Source organism: Lodderomyces beijingensis, assembly GCF_963989305.1.
Source record: "Lodderomyces beijingensis strain CBS 14171 genome assembly, chromosome: 8".
NCBI lineage: Eukaryota > Fungi > Ascomycota > Pichiomycetes > Serinales > Debaryomycetaceae > Lodderomyces > Lodderomyces beijingensis.
The window spans coordinates 874857-890342 of NC_089977.1; the positions used below are offsets into that span (position 1 = coordinate 874857).

At 43.4% G+C, this 15486-nt stretch overlaps 4 protein-coding genes across 4 annotated transcripts; 3 read left to right on the forward strand and 1 right to left on the reverse strand. All coding sequences in view use genetic code 12, as the record gives it.

Annotated features, from left to right (window-relative positions):
- Positions 1-238: 238 nt before the first annotated feature.
- On the forward strand, positions 239-3913 carry LODBEIA_P61100 (uncharacterized protein; the record flags this gene model as incomplete). Its single annotated transcript, XM_066976518.1, has 1 exon — positions 239-3913. The coding sequence occupies one exon, from the start codon at positions 239-241 to the stop codon at positions 3911-3913; it is 3675 nt and encodes a 1224-aa protein (XP_066833048.1).
- Positions 3914-4036: 123 nt separating this feature from the next.
- LODBEIA_P61110 (uncharacterized protein) lies at positions 4037-6910 on the reverse strand (the record flags this gene model as incomplete). Its single annotated transcript, XM_066976519.1, has 1 exon — positions 4037-6910. The coding sequence occupies one exon, from the start codon at positions 6908-6910 to the stop codon at positions 4037-4039; it is 2874 nt and encodes a 957-aa protein (XP_066833049.1).
- Positions 6911-11161: 4251 nt separating this feature from the next.
- Positions 11162-14206, forward strand: LODBEIA_P61120 (uncharacterized protein; the record flags this gene model as incomplete). Its single annotated transcript, XM_066976520.1, has 1 exon — positions 11162-14206. The coding sequence occupies one exon, from the start codon at positions 11162-11164 to the stop codon at positions 14204-14206; it is 3045 nt and encodes a 1014-aa protein (XP_066833050.1).
- A 336-nt stretch (positions 14207-14542) lies between these two features.
- On the forward strand, positions 14543-15163 carry LODBEIA_P61130 (uncharacterized protein; the record flags this gene model as incomplete). Its single annotated transcript, XM_066976521.1, has 1 exon — positions 14543-15163. One exon carries the CDS (start codon positions 14543-14545, stop codon positions 15161-15163), a length of 621 nt encoding a protein of 206 aa, XP_066833051.1.
- Between the last annotated feature and the right edge of the window lie 323 nt (positions 15164-15486).

A 15486-nucleotide genomic window follows, 5' to 3' on the forward strand; every position in this document is an offset into this window, starting at 1 on the left:
ATAAGAAACCCCCTAAAAGGAATCAAGATTTGAGGATAGCAAGTGTTGCAAATACCCACTTTTGGAACAGCAACTTTGATTTTCCAATTTTCTAAGCTAATTTGATCATCTTCTGTACATAGTAATAGGTATCCTCGTGATAAGACTTTTCAACAGGGGCCTTCATATACACACACACACACACACGATAGACTCTTTTTTTTGCTACTTTTTTGTTTCATTTTTGCGTTGAGACCAGATGGCCGATTTAGAACACACCTGCCGGATTTGTCGAGGCGAAGGCACGGCGTCGCAGCCTTTGTATCACCCTTGCAAGTGTCGAGGCTCGATCAAATACATCCATCAGGGCTGTCTCCTTGAGTGGCTCAAGCATTCCAACAAGTCCAACAATGAGAAGTGCGACATTTGCAACACGCCTTACCGTTTCAAGATCATTTACGACCCAAACATGCCCAATAGGATCCCGTTGTCGTTGGTGTGGCAGAAGTTTGTTGAGATTGTGTCGTCGACGTTGATCCAAAGTCTCAGCGTGTCGCTATACGTTGTATGCATCCTATTCCAAGTGCCGATTTTCTGGAAGTTCTGCGGCCGAGTCTACACTTGGGCCATTGACGGCAGTTTACCTGTAAATAACCCCCGTTTTCTCGATGCATTGTACTATGGAGACTATAACATAAACCAGGCGCTACAAGCGATGCAGAATTTGACGCCCATGCTGAGATACTATTTGGAGATGAAGGTGTTGCTCAGTTACACCTATGCCAGCGGGGTGCGGCATTTGATTGTGGCCTTGGTGATTCACGTGGCGCTCTTTGTGGAGAGGGAATGGGTGATTCGCGATGAAGGCTACTTGAAGTTGTTGTATAGAAAGATTGGCAGGGCCCCCAAGCAGAGGTTGTTGGATGTGTTGCATAATATTTTGGAGAGCTTGAAAGAACAGAAACGGAGGCTTGAGCAAGAGGACGCCGAGGCAAGAGGAGCTGAGGCGATGCAGACCTTGCAGCGCTTGGACAACCTCACGAGAGCCATTGATGATTTGCAGAATGTGGGCAATAATGACCAAACTAATATGGAAATTGAGGAGAACTTGAGAAGAGCTATTAATAGAGGCGAGATATTTAATGATAATGTGGAGAGGATCATGGGTGGCGCGGACGAGGCACCCGACTACAACCATCGTGCCGAGAACGATGCCGAGAATGAGAACGATAATGACAACGTGGAGGTCTTGCAAGAGGATGATTTTGTTCTTGCTGCTGCAAATGGAGGTGGAGCCAATAATCGCAATATGCTTGAAGATTTTGTTTTCGGAGAAGAAGACGAAGACGAAGACGGAGACGAAGAGGAAGACGATGATGATGATGGTTTTATACGTGGGCAGGGGGTGTTAGATGATCAAGATGGTGCCAATGATAACGATGATAATGATAATAATAATGACAATGACAACAACAACAACAACAACAACAACAACAACAACAACAACAACAATAACAACAATAACAACAACAATAACAATAACAATCAAAATGGTGCGTTTGGTGAGTTTTTGGAAATTTTCGGATTTGCGTTGAATATTAAAACACCGTTATTTCTCATGGTGCTATGCGACTCCATCATTACTGCATACTTGTTTTTAATTTATTTGGTACCGCACATGTTGGGCAATGTGTTTGTCTTTGTCACTGGCTGGCTCTTGCAAGTTGCAGCAAATTTTGTGCCCATGCCACAAAGAGTTTATAAAGTTGCAAAGTTTTTGGAAAATAAGGATTTCACAAGCATTGACACTGGTTACCAATTTGTTGATGCGTTTTATTCCGCAATTGTTGACGACTTGTTCCGCCCCTGCATCAACATCTTTCGCAACTTGCTTTCGAGAAATACCCAGCAGTATACCCTGTTGGAAAGATCAATTTCACTTGCAATCGGCTACGGCCTTGTTTGCTTTGTTGTGTTTCGAATCATGACATTCCTCTCCTCTGGAGCTAAACCGATAACTGGGGCATCACGATATGCATACTCGGTTCTATTCGAGTTCAAGTCCACGGCAAAAGTCTTTATTGTGTTTTGGATTGAAATTTTCTTGTTCCCGCTTTATTGTGGATACTTGGTTGACTTTTGTTTGGCGGCCATCACCAATCAAAACCAGCTCTTGTTCACTACTTCGAATGAGTTTACCCAGTTGCAATGGGTGCGCACTTTGTTCCATTGGGGTGCTGGAACCACTTATATGTTGATCTTTGCCTTGTTCATCGGCATGGTTAGAGCGAAAATCTTGCGTCCTGGTGTGTTGTTCTTTATTAGATCACCGGATGACCAAAATGCTCGCTTGATACATGACGCCTTGATGAAACCCATAAGCTTACAATTGTCGCGCATATACCTCAGTGCAAAGGTCTACACTGCGTTTATCTTGATAGGAATTGGCGGAGTAACGTGGGGCTTGAGGTATTTGGTGGCAGGGGGAAAGAAGAATGTTTTGTTGCCAATGCAATTTTTAGCAACACCCACGTTTATCATGCTTGGGACTTTTGGCACCGCCGTGGAGGCTCAGCCGGTTATCACCAAGTATGTACGTTTGTATTGGACCAGGGCTTTTGAAATCAGTGCTCATAAACTAAGATTGTCACATTTCATCCTCGGCAAGCCTATTCTGCACGAGCGTGGATACATTGTCTATCGCAATCTTGTCCAAAAATTGCTTGCTCTGTCGCAGCCTGACTTTACCCAGCCAGTTACTTTAAGGGAAGCACAAAATATCTTCAAAACAGATCCATCGGTGATGGCATGCTTCGTGCCTGATGGTAGTTATGTGAGAGCCCCAGATAACGACACCGTGTCGAGAAAGTTTATCAAAAAACTATTTGTTCCGGTCACCAAGGACGACAAGTTGTTGCGCGGGGTTAAAGAGGAGGATTTGAGGCGGACCGGATACGAGACTCCCACGAGTGAAGATGAAGGCGAGGCAACCACGGATGACGCCTATGTAATTGTGTACCGCCCACCAAATTTCAAGCGCCGCTGCTTTGCCTTGATATTGATGCTTTGGGTGTTTGCCGTCATTCTCATCCTTGCCGTGGCCATGATTGGACTTTTACTTGGCCGCCCGATAGTTCTTGGAGTTGTACAGATTGCGGAGACAATCAAACCGGGGATTACGGGATTGGGTGACATGGACTGGAGACTAGCGGACCTGGCGAGCCTTTTGTGCGGTTTATATTTGGAGTTGCGCATGCTTCTTGCCTTTGACAAACAAGCTGAAGCTGAAGTTGGACGTGAGCGTGCACATGAACGTGAAGGTGCACACAACGAAGCAGCGGTGCAAGAACCTGAAAACAGAAACGTGTTGCGGCGTGCATTGGAGATGAATGCGCAGATGGTCGCGAGAATGCCGTTTACGATCCCGCTCTATGTCATTGCCGGCTTGTGGTCAGTATGGATTCTCGCTGTGCATAAATTATTCCTCGATGACGCCTTGATTAGACTAGCGGGCATTTCCATTGCCGATCTCGATTTCAGGGCTTTGTTTACGCATTTCGTTGCTTCTGGGTGGACGGTGTTGCCTGCGTTGCGATTCATGATCAACATCGCGGTGCGGATCAGAGGCGTACAACCAATAAATCTCACCATTAACCAAATATTGCAAAAGTCCGGCTTTTACCAAATATTGTTGAACTGCATCTACCTTTTCGGGTACTCGACTGCGCTAAGATTCGGTCTTCAAGTCGCGGGCATCATGCTGTTTAACAACCCGGATGACTATGTCAAGTTGAGATTGGTGACTTTTCTCGTATTCATTGTCGTGCAGAGCTTGTCCCGCGGCTTTAAGTTTTATTTCGTCTTGAATGATAAAGTGCGGATGGAGAAATTTGTCAAGGGCAGAGCTATTGAGAATGACGACAGTGAAGATTAATGAGATCAAAAGTTTTTTTTTTTTTTTTTTGGCAAAGTAAGTATTGTTTATAGTAGGAGCTACATTCAAAAAAAAAAAATGAAAAAATCGAAAAAATGACAAAAACCCATTCGTATTCCTTTATTAGATTAAAGCTTCTACATGCGCATCTGCAACTTCTACCTTAGGCGGTGCTGCTGACTTGACTTCCTCCTTCACTTCCTCAACCTCTTCAACAACTTTTTTTTTATCTTGTTCGCCTTTTTCTTCTTCTTCTTCTTCTTCATCTCCTTCGCCTTCTCCTTCCTCTTCCTCATCTTCTCCTTTTTCTCCTTCTTCGACTTCATCGACTGCTTCCTCGACTTCACCCTTAGCTTCGTTTACATTTTGAGCCACCTCTTCCTCCACTTCAGCAGCGGGCTCAACTACTTCATCAAGAACTGGTTTGGCAATATCTTTTGCTTGGCCAATTGCTTCTTCAAGCTTTATTTCAGATTCATCAACGATTGGGTTTTCTGATTTCTCTTCAACCTTGGGTGTATCCACTCTGGGTTCAGGAGGAGCCAACTGTTCAACTTCTTGTTTTGAAGCTTGCTTATTTTCCGCAAAGGGGCTTTCAATATGTTTCTCCTGTTGGGCATTCTTTGGCTTTTTTGAGCTTGATGTACGCTTGGCTTCAGCAGCCACTGTTTCCTTTGCCGATGATACCGGTGCGGCACTTTCTTCAGGGAATGCATATTCCGCCAAGCTCTTGTGGAAGTTGTTGCAATCATAATCCCATGATTTGAATGGCTTTGACACTTCACATCCAGCCTTGGTCCATGGTGCACCGTAGATCAAAGGTGAATAGTTGATGTAGAAAATCGTCGATAATATGGTGAACCCACCAACAAGCGTGAGGGCAATCTGTTGCAATAATCTTGATCTTGAAGTCAAATAGTTTGTCAAAAGCTCGAGAAAGTGTCCCAACGCGAGGATTCCAAAGTATAAAGCTGGGAGGTAATGGTGCAAAAACAATTGTCTCCCCATGATGAAAAAGGGCACGTAATGTAATCCCCACCCGAGAACATAGCTGAATGCTTGCACGTTGAAGTTGAAAACTTCCTTGTTTGTTGAAAGCGGCGTGCCCAAATACCACCTCAATCCAGTGATAAAAGTGTAGATTCCAAAGGCGAAAATGAATGCAGTTGCTCCCCACCAAGTAACAGCGTTACCCAAGAGATACACTTGTTTATGTTCTTTTGACCAGTAGTTGATACCTCTTCTCAAGAATGGCCATTCGGTGGGGTCGCTTTGCCAATGGTGATGATCAGTTAATCCTGAATTGATTTTCCACATTTTGCGATGGGACTCAACAACTTTTTCCCAAAGACTCAACTCGGGGTAATTAATAATAATTTTTTGATCATCGGGCAAAATGTTATTTTCGTTTTGTTCGATATACCAGTGTGTTAAATGTCTCTGGCCTTGTGATGCCGCGGTGACCTCTTGTTGGCCAAATCCCCAATCTGGTAATTTCACCTCGCTTGAAAAAAGGTAGTTCCCAGTCATGGCGTGTCTTAAACGGAAAATAGTCTTTAAAGCTTCAACAAAGACTTTGGCATTGGGGTCTTTAGTTCTGTGCTGCACAATTTCAACTGTCCAGTCGTCATTAGCGTCACCGGCGAATCCAGAGTATCCGTAACATGAACACTCCTTTTGCCAATCACGTTCACTAACGGGTGGTTTTTCATCGTGCGAGTGCAATCTTCTGCCCGAGTTGACATGCTTCAATCTAATCTTCATACCGTTGATTAAGGGGACAAATGTGTCGTTGTATATGGTGCCATTATATGGTTCAATCAACCACTTATTGTTGGAGTCCAAGTGGGGGTACAAGGTGATTTGTTGTTGTTTTGAACCGGTGGGGTAAAAATGGTCGTGAGAGTGCAAGTAGCCACCTTGGGTGTCAACGTGGCGCAAGGTCACCACTGAACCTAAACCAACTTGTTCAACAACGTCAGTGGGGATTTTGTTTCCTTCCAAGCCTGCTCTAAAAGCACTGCTCATGAATGCACCACCATCGCCTTCTTTAGACAACAAATGAAAGTGAACGGCGAAAAAGCCCAAATACAAGACTATTGGAACGCCCAACAAGGTGAATCCTCTAAGAAAGAAATGGGCCCAGACTTTTTTAGTGGAAACGGACAAGTCACCAATAATAAACCACATTTGGTAAACACATAAAAAGCCCACCCAAGCAACGGTGAATAATCCAACCCATTTCGAGCTTAAAGCCAATCCCAAGGCAAAAGCAGTCGAGAGTAAAGCTCTATACCACGATAATGTGAATGGCACTTGGATTTCAAATTTTTTCCAAGAGTAAATAGCAGCGGCAATGAAAAAGATTAATGGCGAATCCAACAAGATATACCTCGAAATGGTGACATTTGAGTTTTCAATAATCAATAAAAATGAGGTGATGAATGCAATGATTGGTCTGACGCCGGATTGGCGCAATGTCAAATAGCACAAAACAACAGTACCGACACCCAACAAGGCAGGAAACTGTCTCATAAAGATATAAGGGGTACTCTCGGGGAACTTGTCACCAATAGACTTGAATTCAAAGTCGCCTGAGAATCCGCCAATGGCACCCACTGAAGCAAACAACATCTTGGCCAACGGAGGATGGACATCCATAAAGAAGGTGCCCAAGATATACTTTCTTGCAAATCCACCAAAATGCACTTCATCAAACACAACCGAATCCGGCAGGGACAAGTTGTACATTCTAACAAACACGCCCACAAATGCTAGCAACGCAAGAAACAAGAGGTCCTTATTGGTAAGAGACCTTTTCTTGACCAAAGTGGCCGTTGCGTCCGTCACCAAATACTCTCTAGTGATTCCTTGTTTGAAAACTGGTTCTTCCAATGGGTCAATTGTCCAGCCATTGTCCCCGGTTTTCTTTTTGCTATTCGCGGCCGCTGCTGCTGCTGCTGCTGCCTTGATCTTAGCTGCAGTAGGTTTAGCCATGGTCGATGGAAACGATGGAAAGTTGGACTAGGGGTGACTCTCTTGAACAAAAGCTCTGGGTTAAGGGAAGATTGTTGTTTGATCTGAAATTTCCAAATACTCCCAATCCCTGGCTCTCTCTTTTTTTTTTCCTTTGGAGAGTGGCTCTAAACAGGAGGAATAAACACGTATCACCCAAAGCGGCTATGTGCAGGACAGTGTCGCCTTTTTCTCGACATTGAGAATCGAAAGTGGAGAGTTGGGCATCACAAGAGAGCCGGCAAATGCCACGGGGAGAATCTTGCGGGTTACAGCGAGGATCTAGAGATCCATTGACTCGGGGGGTCACGGATATGGAAGAGGTGTCCAGGGTATTGCTCTGCCCCCCAGTGAGCCGTCCCCTCTAGCCTCCTCCTCGCTTCTCGAAAAATCGGAGTTGTCGGTTGTTATTGTTTTTCGCGTGTCGTCTGGTGTCCCTGTTGTTCAAGCCCGAGAAAAAGGGTCAACCGAGACGCGCAGCTTGGCCACGATCGCTCGCTCCCCACAGTCGCAATTGCAACCCTTCCCGCTGCAATTTTTGAATCACGACGCTAATGTATGGGTGAACCTCTACTTCTTCTTTTTGCAAGTTTTTTTTTTTTTCTCGAAAGTTGCCGATAGTTGAGCTTTTCTCAGCTGTAGGTGCCTGGCGCTGTTCCCCGATTCGGATTTCTCGGTGCCGAAAATGAAAAAAAAAATAAAAATAAAAATCAAAAAAAAGAAGGAAAAACTTGGGTCTTTGTTTTTGCTATAACTTTATGATGCATCTTGGTAGGAAGGATGGTGTAGATTATGGGAAAGGGCTTTGACCGTTACCTGCTAGTCTTTGTCTAGAGACTGCCATCAGTGTAGGCAGTGGAAGGGAGGTAATTGCCTGTTGAAACGCATTTTGAGGCGAATTTTCTGATTTGCGCAATTCGTGCGTCTACCAGGTTCCGTGGTCTAGTCGGTTATGGCATCTGCTTAACACGCAGAACGTCCCCAGTTCGATCCTGGGCGGAATCAATGCTGATATTTTTTTTTTTTTTGCATATTTGAATGTGGGTCACCAAAGACGTGGTGTTGGATCTTAAAATTGATAATCAACCCAAGTTGAGATGTGTTTTGTAATGTGTTTCACTTGCTCTTGTTGTACTTTCCTTATTTTTGAGGTTTCACTTCATTGATACATAGAACACAGCGAGCCTGTACCGATTGTCACGCACTCAGTCGGAGTTGCTGGGAGAAACACCAGCAGATCAAAGCTGTAAGATATTTGCAATGTCGTGTTTGTTCCTTCTTCGACCAAAAGGCAGGCAAAGTGCCCTATCATCGGAGAAGAACATGAACCTTGATTTAAAAGCGTGGATGCTGTAATGTGTTGCAATTGGGAAAGCAATGCTGATTCTGAGAAATAGTTTCGTGACAATTTGCTGCAAAAAAAACAAAAATAAATACAACGGCGTTATTTCACCCAGAATGTTCTAGAGAGGAGACCATTGCTCATTCAATGCAATATCGGAGGCTGACTATTTAAACTGAACCATTTGCAAACACATCCATGAAAACGGTTGATAAAGGAAAAAGATTCAAAACCTTTGATTGTTGAAAAAAAGCACATTAACTATGATGAACAGAACACGATAATAACAGAATTGGATGGATGGCCGAGCTGGTTTAAGGCGTCAGGGTAAGGTTAACATCACTTACCATACTTTCCTGATCTCTTCGGAGGCGCGAGTTCGAATCTCGTTCCATTCAATATTTTTTTTTTCTTTTTTTGCACCCACCCTATTATAGTGGATGGTGGCTCAGTGCGGCGTCGTGGCCTGGTTTGAAAAGAGACAAGATTAATTTAACCCTTCCCTCTTGCCGTTAATACTTGACAAACGACAAATAGTCGAGTTTTAGTTTTATCTTTTCTGATAAGAGAAATGGACTTGTGCTTGTGCTTGTGCTTGTGCACAGTCACTGTTGTTGAAGAGAAAGAAAAAGTTTTTGACCAATATCTACGGACGCAACTTGCATTCACATTCACACCCAAGATGTCGATACGGTCTTCTTACGAAGGAACTGGAAAATTAACAGGCTTGGTTCTATTTGGAACCCAAATGGTGCTGCTTTTCCAAGAAAGTTCAACTTCCTTTTTTTTTTTTTTAAAACTTCCAACTGCGATTTTACTTTTCAACCTGTCTGTCGCTTCTACAGTTGAACCTAGGTTGGTCACTTTTCCTTCTTGTTTTTTCTTTTTAATGGTCGGACCAAAAATGTCAGTCGTTGCTGAGAAACTGGGCGCCCTGGTGCCTGATCGACTGGCACTGACCTGCGCCAGTTTAAATTAAATACCCATTCAGTTCCCGTTTTTTTTTTTTTTTTTTTTTTTCAACGCACAAAGTACAGAATTAGTAGGGAAGTGCCTGTGATGGAAAGAAGTTATCTAGTTGGAGTGTATCCTTCTATAGTAAAATGTCCAACAGATGTGAGGAATCTCGGGAATTGAATGGGTTAATTTGTAAATTAGATGCGTAAGATGAGGTTGAAGAGTAATATAGGGGTGTCTTGTGCCTTATAATCGCATTCAAAAATCACAAAGTTAAGCCTTCCTTCACCGCCCCTTTTCTCCCCTTAAGTCCTTCGATCTGATGCGCCATGGGCCGCAAGGACCCCTAACAATTAGACCAGCTTGGGTTTGGGACCACCGACCAATGGATATGGCAATAGACGGTAAAACAGAGTTAATTTGTTTCTCGAGTCCTGGACCGTGGGAGCCCTGGGAGCTTTGCTGGCTACTTTTTAAGACATCAAGCCGACTGCTGGTGTAAACTTGTCAGCAAACATACCCTTATCAGCAACGAATCTGCGGTTTGAGCTTCAATAAGCTTTAAAAAGAAAAATGAAGGGGCTCACCAGGTTCTTATTTTTGATCTGATGAATTTTTTTCTTTTTTTTATCACTCTTTTGCTGCGACATGCCGTATGTGTGGAATGGGCAGCAAGTCGAACCACCGCCCTAGTTGTCGTATTCGTCTGAAGATGCAAGACCTACGCCCCAATTTAGAACTCGTATTCTTGATCTGAATCTGCTAAACTAAGTCCAAGCTCACCTTTTTTTTGCTAAACAAGGACAGGCTCCGACTGGCACTTTTCAAACATTTCTCAACTTGCCAATTCTTTGGTTTTTCCAAATTTTCAACATTCTGATGCCGTGTTCTGCATCTTGTATCGAATGACTTGTCTCTCTTCTATGTTTGTTGCAACGTTATTACCTAGTTTCTTGATTGCAAAAAATGGTTGGCACTCTTCTCAGAAGCGTTACTTGCATACTCGATCTGCCGCATAGCTGATAAGCGCACAAGGGTGCCAAAGGGCTTGAGGGAGCTGGACACGTGTGCTTGAGGCGGAAACAATAGCTGTGATCTGGAGGTGCTGAAGGATGGGGGAGGCGGGGGGTCAGGGCATACATCCTCTTATCAAAAAAAAAAAAAAAAAAAACCACACTATGGTACCTCTGCCAGTACTTTCGCTAACGGGAGATCAACAAAACGCGTGTTGACCAGTAACTAACCCAATTTAGGTGGACCCACAGCAGGAGAGACAGAGAGGGAGAGACAAGAGAAAGAGAGCGGTGGGTCTTAACACTTGGTACGTGGTTGTTGTTGAAGGTGGCATAGGGTGGGCCTTTTTTTTAATTTTTGCTTATTGTCAAGTTGAACGTGTTGTGTAGTTGTTAGCACCGCGTGTTAAAGCAACAGATAACTGCTTGAGACTATTGTCGTCTTGTCTTCAGTATTTTCAATCTGTACCAATTGATGCTGTTGACGGATGCCGCCTTTTCACGTTGAGGCTTCAACCAACCTATGTTTGAAAGTAGGCCTCTTTAAAGTGACTCTCATCTCTCGACCCAATATCCAGGCGCTTAAGAAACCACAACAACAGATGGTCCGGGGGAAAAAGAATTTCACTACAACGTCATTTGCAAGCACATACACTCTCTTACTTTGGTGCAGGTCTTGAAAGACAGCTCTTCTGGTGTCTGTCTTTTGCTTCAAAGAAAGAATATAATCAATTTAATTTTTTATTTGGTTAATTTTATTGTCTTTTGCTTTTTTTTGTTTTGTTAGTGGGAGAGTGATTGGTACCAATATATATAATAGGATTCCTTTCATTTCACAGTCAAATATTTTTACCACGCCAGATCACACCACACCCCAGTTCGTTTTTTCTTTGCTTTTTTGCTCAAACTTTGGCAGGGCCCATGTCGTTATCAAGAGGACCGTCTCAACCTTCCATACGAAGATCGGGGTCAAGAGAGGAAGAAAAAGACAACGAAAAAGAAGCGCAAGAAGAGGAAGGGGTAGTGCCAGAGAAGCAGAAGACAGTTATGGAAGAAGAGGATTCGAGACAGCAGGAGCCCATGGCAGGCACCAAAACTGAAGCTGAAGTTGAAACTGGAGTCGAAACAGGAGTTGAAACTGAAGCTAAAGCTGCACCAGCAACCCCTGTGGCATCTTCCACACCGATTATAGATCCAACAGATGCATTTGCAGAATCTACTACAAACGAAGCTGAGCAGCAGGAGCACATCAGTAGTAAAGAAAATGCGAGTTTACAGTTGGCAGTCGCCTTGTTTCAAGACAAGTACGCCTTGGTGACACCTGCTGAAATTACCCAATTCTTGGCTGCCGGTGACGACGATGCAAAACAAATACGAACCTACTACATGGACTTGTTCGAATGGTCTCCAAATTTGCTAACTTCAACAAGACAATTGTGCGCAAAACTTTACATGAAGGCCGAGTCGCAAGAATTGGACCGGATACTATCCTCCTTCACCAAATCTTACTTGAAGCAACACCCGCAAAACCCATTTCATACCAGAAACTTTGAACAGATTTACATCATCATTTATTCGTTGATTTTATTAAACACTGCTTTGCATAATCTCGAGTTGACAAAGAAACTGAGGATTAGTCAAAATGATTTCATAAGAAACACACTAACCACTTTTATCCTGCAAGATAACTCGCTGAGTAAGCTAACCATTAAGCAAAGAAACGAAATTGAGCAGGAATTATCATTAATCTATGAAGACCTACTCAGGGAAAGGTTATATCTCAAAGGAACAGAAGAAAATAGGCATGCCAATTGTCAAGTTGATGAATCAGAGGAAACAGTTACACATCTTTCAAACAACTCTAGTGAGCCAAAGGAATTGGAGCTTTCAAGGCTGAGCACAAGCTCATCCATTTGGTCATCTGATAGCAATTTAATCAAATCTTCAATAGCGAAAAGAAACACCACCGCCACATCTCAGGTTACTTATTTAACAGCATCTACACAACCCATGCGCCCTCCACAAAGAGTTGGTATGGCCAGGGCTTTAATAGGCCAACAGCTACAACTACAGCAGCAACAACATCATCATCATCAACAGGAGAGCTCAAAAGTATACAATACCAGATCTAACCGGCATTCGCTTTCATCTCAAATTTCGACTCCAAGTTTACGCAACCGGTCCTCGTTGGACCAGTTGAAATCGGTTGTCCAAAAATCATCACGAGCCTCCATGATATCTCGTCGCACGTGTAATGAATTGGACGACACCATCAGTGTTTTCTCCTTTGACACCGCCAAATTTGAAGCTGGACTTGGAGCTGAAGACTCGCAATGCCAGGAAATGGAGGATTTCAATGTGGAAAACTATCAAGATGAATATGACTTGACGTTGGAGCTCAACGGCAGTCCGTATTTAAAGGAAGGATTGTTGAAACTAAGAGTATTGAACGAATCACAAGAAGAACAAGCAACAACAACAACAATAACGACATCTTCGACTGCAGCTGCAGCTGGACCTGGACATGCGCTCACCACCAACAGTCGATTCCGTTTGTTTTTTTCTTCCAGTAGGGGCCAACAAAAGGCTAGCGTCGGAGGTACAAGCATCAACATGTTGAACCATAAATTTGTTGAGCATTTTGTGGTTGTAAGCAAAGGGGAATTATCGTTGTACTCGTTTGATCCTAAAGTTATCAAGAAACACAAGAAGGAACATGACTATCAAGGGGATGTCGGAGACGGGAACTGGTTGAGAAACGCTGCCAACTTGGGTACCTATAACTTATGCTCGACGTTTGCCCAGCTCGACAAGTCCACCAATGATAAGGTGTATTGGTCATTGACTTTTCCTAAGATTTCCAAAAAACAGCCCAAAAAATTCATATTTGAAGCAGGGACAAAAGAGATTGCCATGGAATTTGTCAATACGTGCAACTTTTGGGCTTCCAAAATCACGGCGATCCCGGCATCCGAAGAAAGTGTTTCTTCGCTCGAGTATGGATGGACCAATTTGGACCATCTCATCAAGCACCGTGAAACATTTAGGAAATCTAAAAACATTCACAAATGGGAGCCGATGGTCAAGGGTGTCTACTTGAGCAACTACGTGGCCAAGAATGACGACACCCACCATGGCATGATGAACCAGTTTGTCAAGACCTCGAACTACTACACCCATTTGAAGAAATTGTACAATGAGTTTGTCAAACTTCGACAGAAATTCCTTGACAATTTGCCTCGTAATTACTATGGCGGATCGAATTATAATCGCGTCTTGGCCAATTACGATGCTAAAATGGAAACCTACAAATTCCAGCTTCAAGTTTACCGAGACTACATCATCATCCTCGGATTTGCCTTGCAATTACGGTTTGACCTTCACGAGATGAAAAAGAAGAAACAGTTTTTTGACCAATCTTTGGAGGATGAAAGTTTGCCCAATACAAGCTTGGAGTCGGAGGAAGACGATGAGTTGACTAGAATGGTGAAATTTGAGATTCAAAAGTTGTTTTTCAAGATGAAGGACATTTCCAACGTTATCCCCACTTATGAAGCCTCGGAGTCGATTAAATGTTTGGCACAATTGTCGCATAGCGACCACCACAAATTGGTCAAGTCGCCCAAAACGTTTACGCTTTCCAATTTCAGAGACACGGAATCGCCCATAGCTCAGCTTCTTGCTACTCTGAACTCGAACCCGGGAAATCCAACAGGAGCTGCGATGATGGAGTCGACCATAGTCGAGGAGGACGAATGTGGCAATGAGGATGAGAATCCAAGACGCAACAAGGAAGAAGAAGGCAAGAAATGTAAAAGTGAGGGACAAGTTGATGAAGAAGAAAGAGGCAAAGTGGAAGAAAGACGGTCAGTTAGCCCCGGGGTGGCAAGTATAACCAAGAAGCATTCTTTGAAACCAGACTTGGCCGTGGACACCGTTGATGAAGTCCGTGCGGTTATTGTATAGCTGTGAAAAACTCTTTTTTTTTCATTTTTTTTTTCTTTTCATCGTCATCAAATAATATATTTACTGTATAGCTTTCAAGACTTAATGTATTAATATCAGATTATTCGGAAGTTGGATTCTTGAAGGAAACCACAATCGTTATGGTTTGTTGGTTTGTAGTTTGTGAATAAGGGGAAGTCTGGGGCTGAATTCATCGTCACATGGTAGCACCCGCACCGTAACGGAGTAATTTCTGGCGTGGATATTCGTTCATTGCATACACGAGTTGCCACCACTAAGCTCAACCACCAACTACACCCAAAAAAAACACATAGATAACAAGATAGTTTTCCGACAATGTCTGATCCATTTTCAATCAACGGAGGAGCAGCAGTTGCCATGATAGGCAAGGATTGCGTCGCCATTGCCAGCGACTTGCGGCTCGGTTCGCAATCGTTGGGAGTCTCCAACCATTTTGAAAAGATTTTCGAATTTGGCTCTAAGCTGTATATGGCCTTGACGGGCTTAGCTACTGATGTCACGACGCTTTCCGAATTGTTCAAATTCAAGACTAATTTGTACAAGTTGCGAGAAGAACACGCGATTGAGCCGCTGACTTTGGCGAATCTTGTCTCTTCGACGTTGTATGAGCGGAGGTTTGGACCGTGGTTCGTGGGGCCCATCGTGGCTGGATTGAGCAATAAGGATAACAAGCCCTTTATTTGCGGGTTTGATAGTATTGGATGTATTGATTATTCGCAAGATTTCATCGTGCTGGGCACTGCTACAGACCAATTGTATGGAATGTGCGAAGGGTTATGGGAGCCCGGGTTGGAGCCCGAGGACTTGTTTGAGACTATCAGCCAGGCGTTATTGAATGCTGTTGATCGTGATGCGTTGAGTGGATGGGGGTGTGTTGTTTATATCATTACAAAGGATAAGGTTGTTAAGAGGACGTTGAAGACCAGGCAGGATTAGATGTGAGTTGAGAGGTGTCAGTGTGTCGATGTACAGTTATAGATTGTGTGAAAAATATTTGCCGTAATATTTACAAGGTTTTGGGCTTGTTTGCTCTGTTTGAGTTGATCCCCTCTGGGTATGAGCTAGCGTGATAGCCTACCTGTTTCTGTTCTTGTTCCCAAGTTCCAACTCTCTAGTCCCAAGGTCCAAGTTTATCCATTCCCAAGTATAATTCCTTTGACCAACAAATCGGCGTTAAAAAGTCGTTTTTTTTTTTTTTTTCATCTCTATTCATTCGCCAACACCGGTGCCATTTATCTACATTTTATCTCTCACGCAGA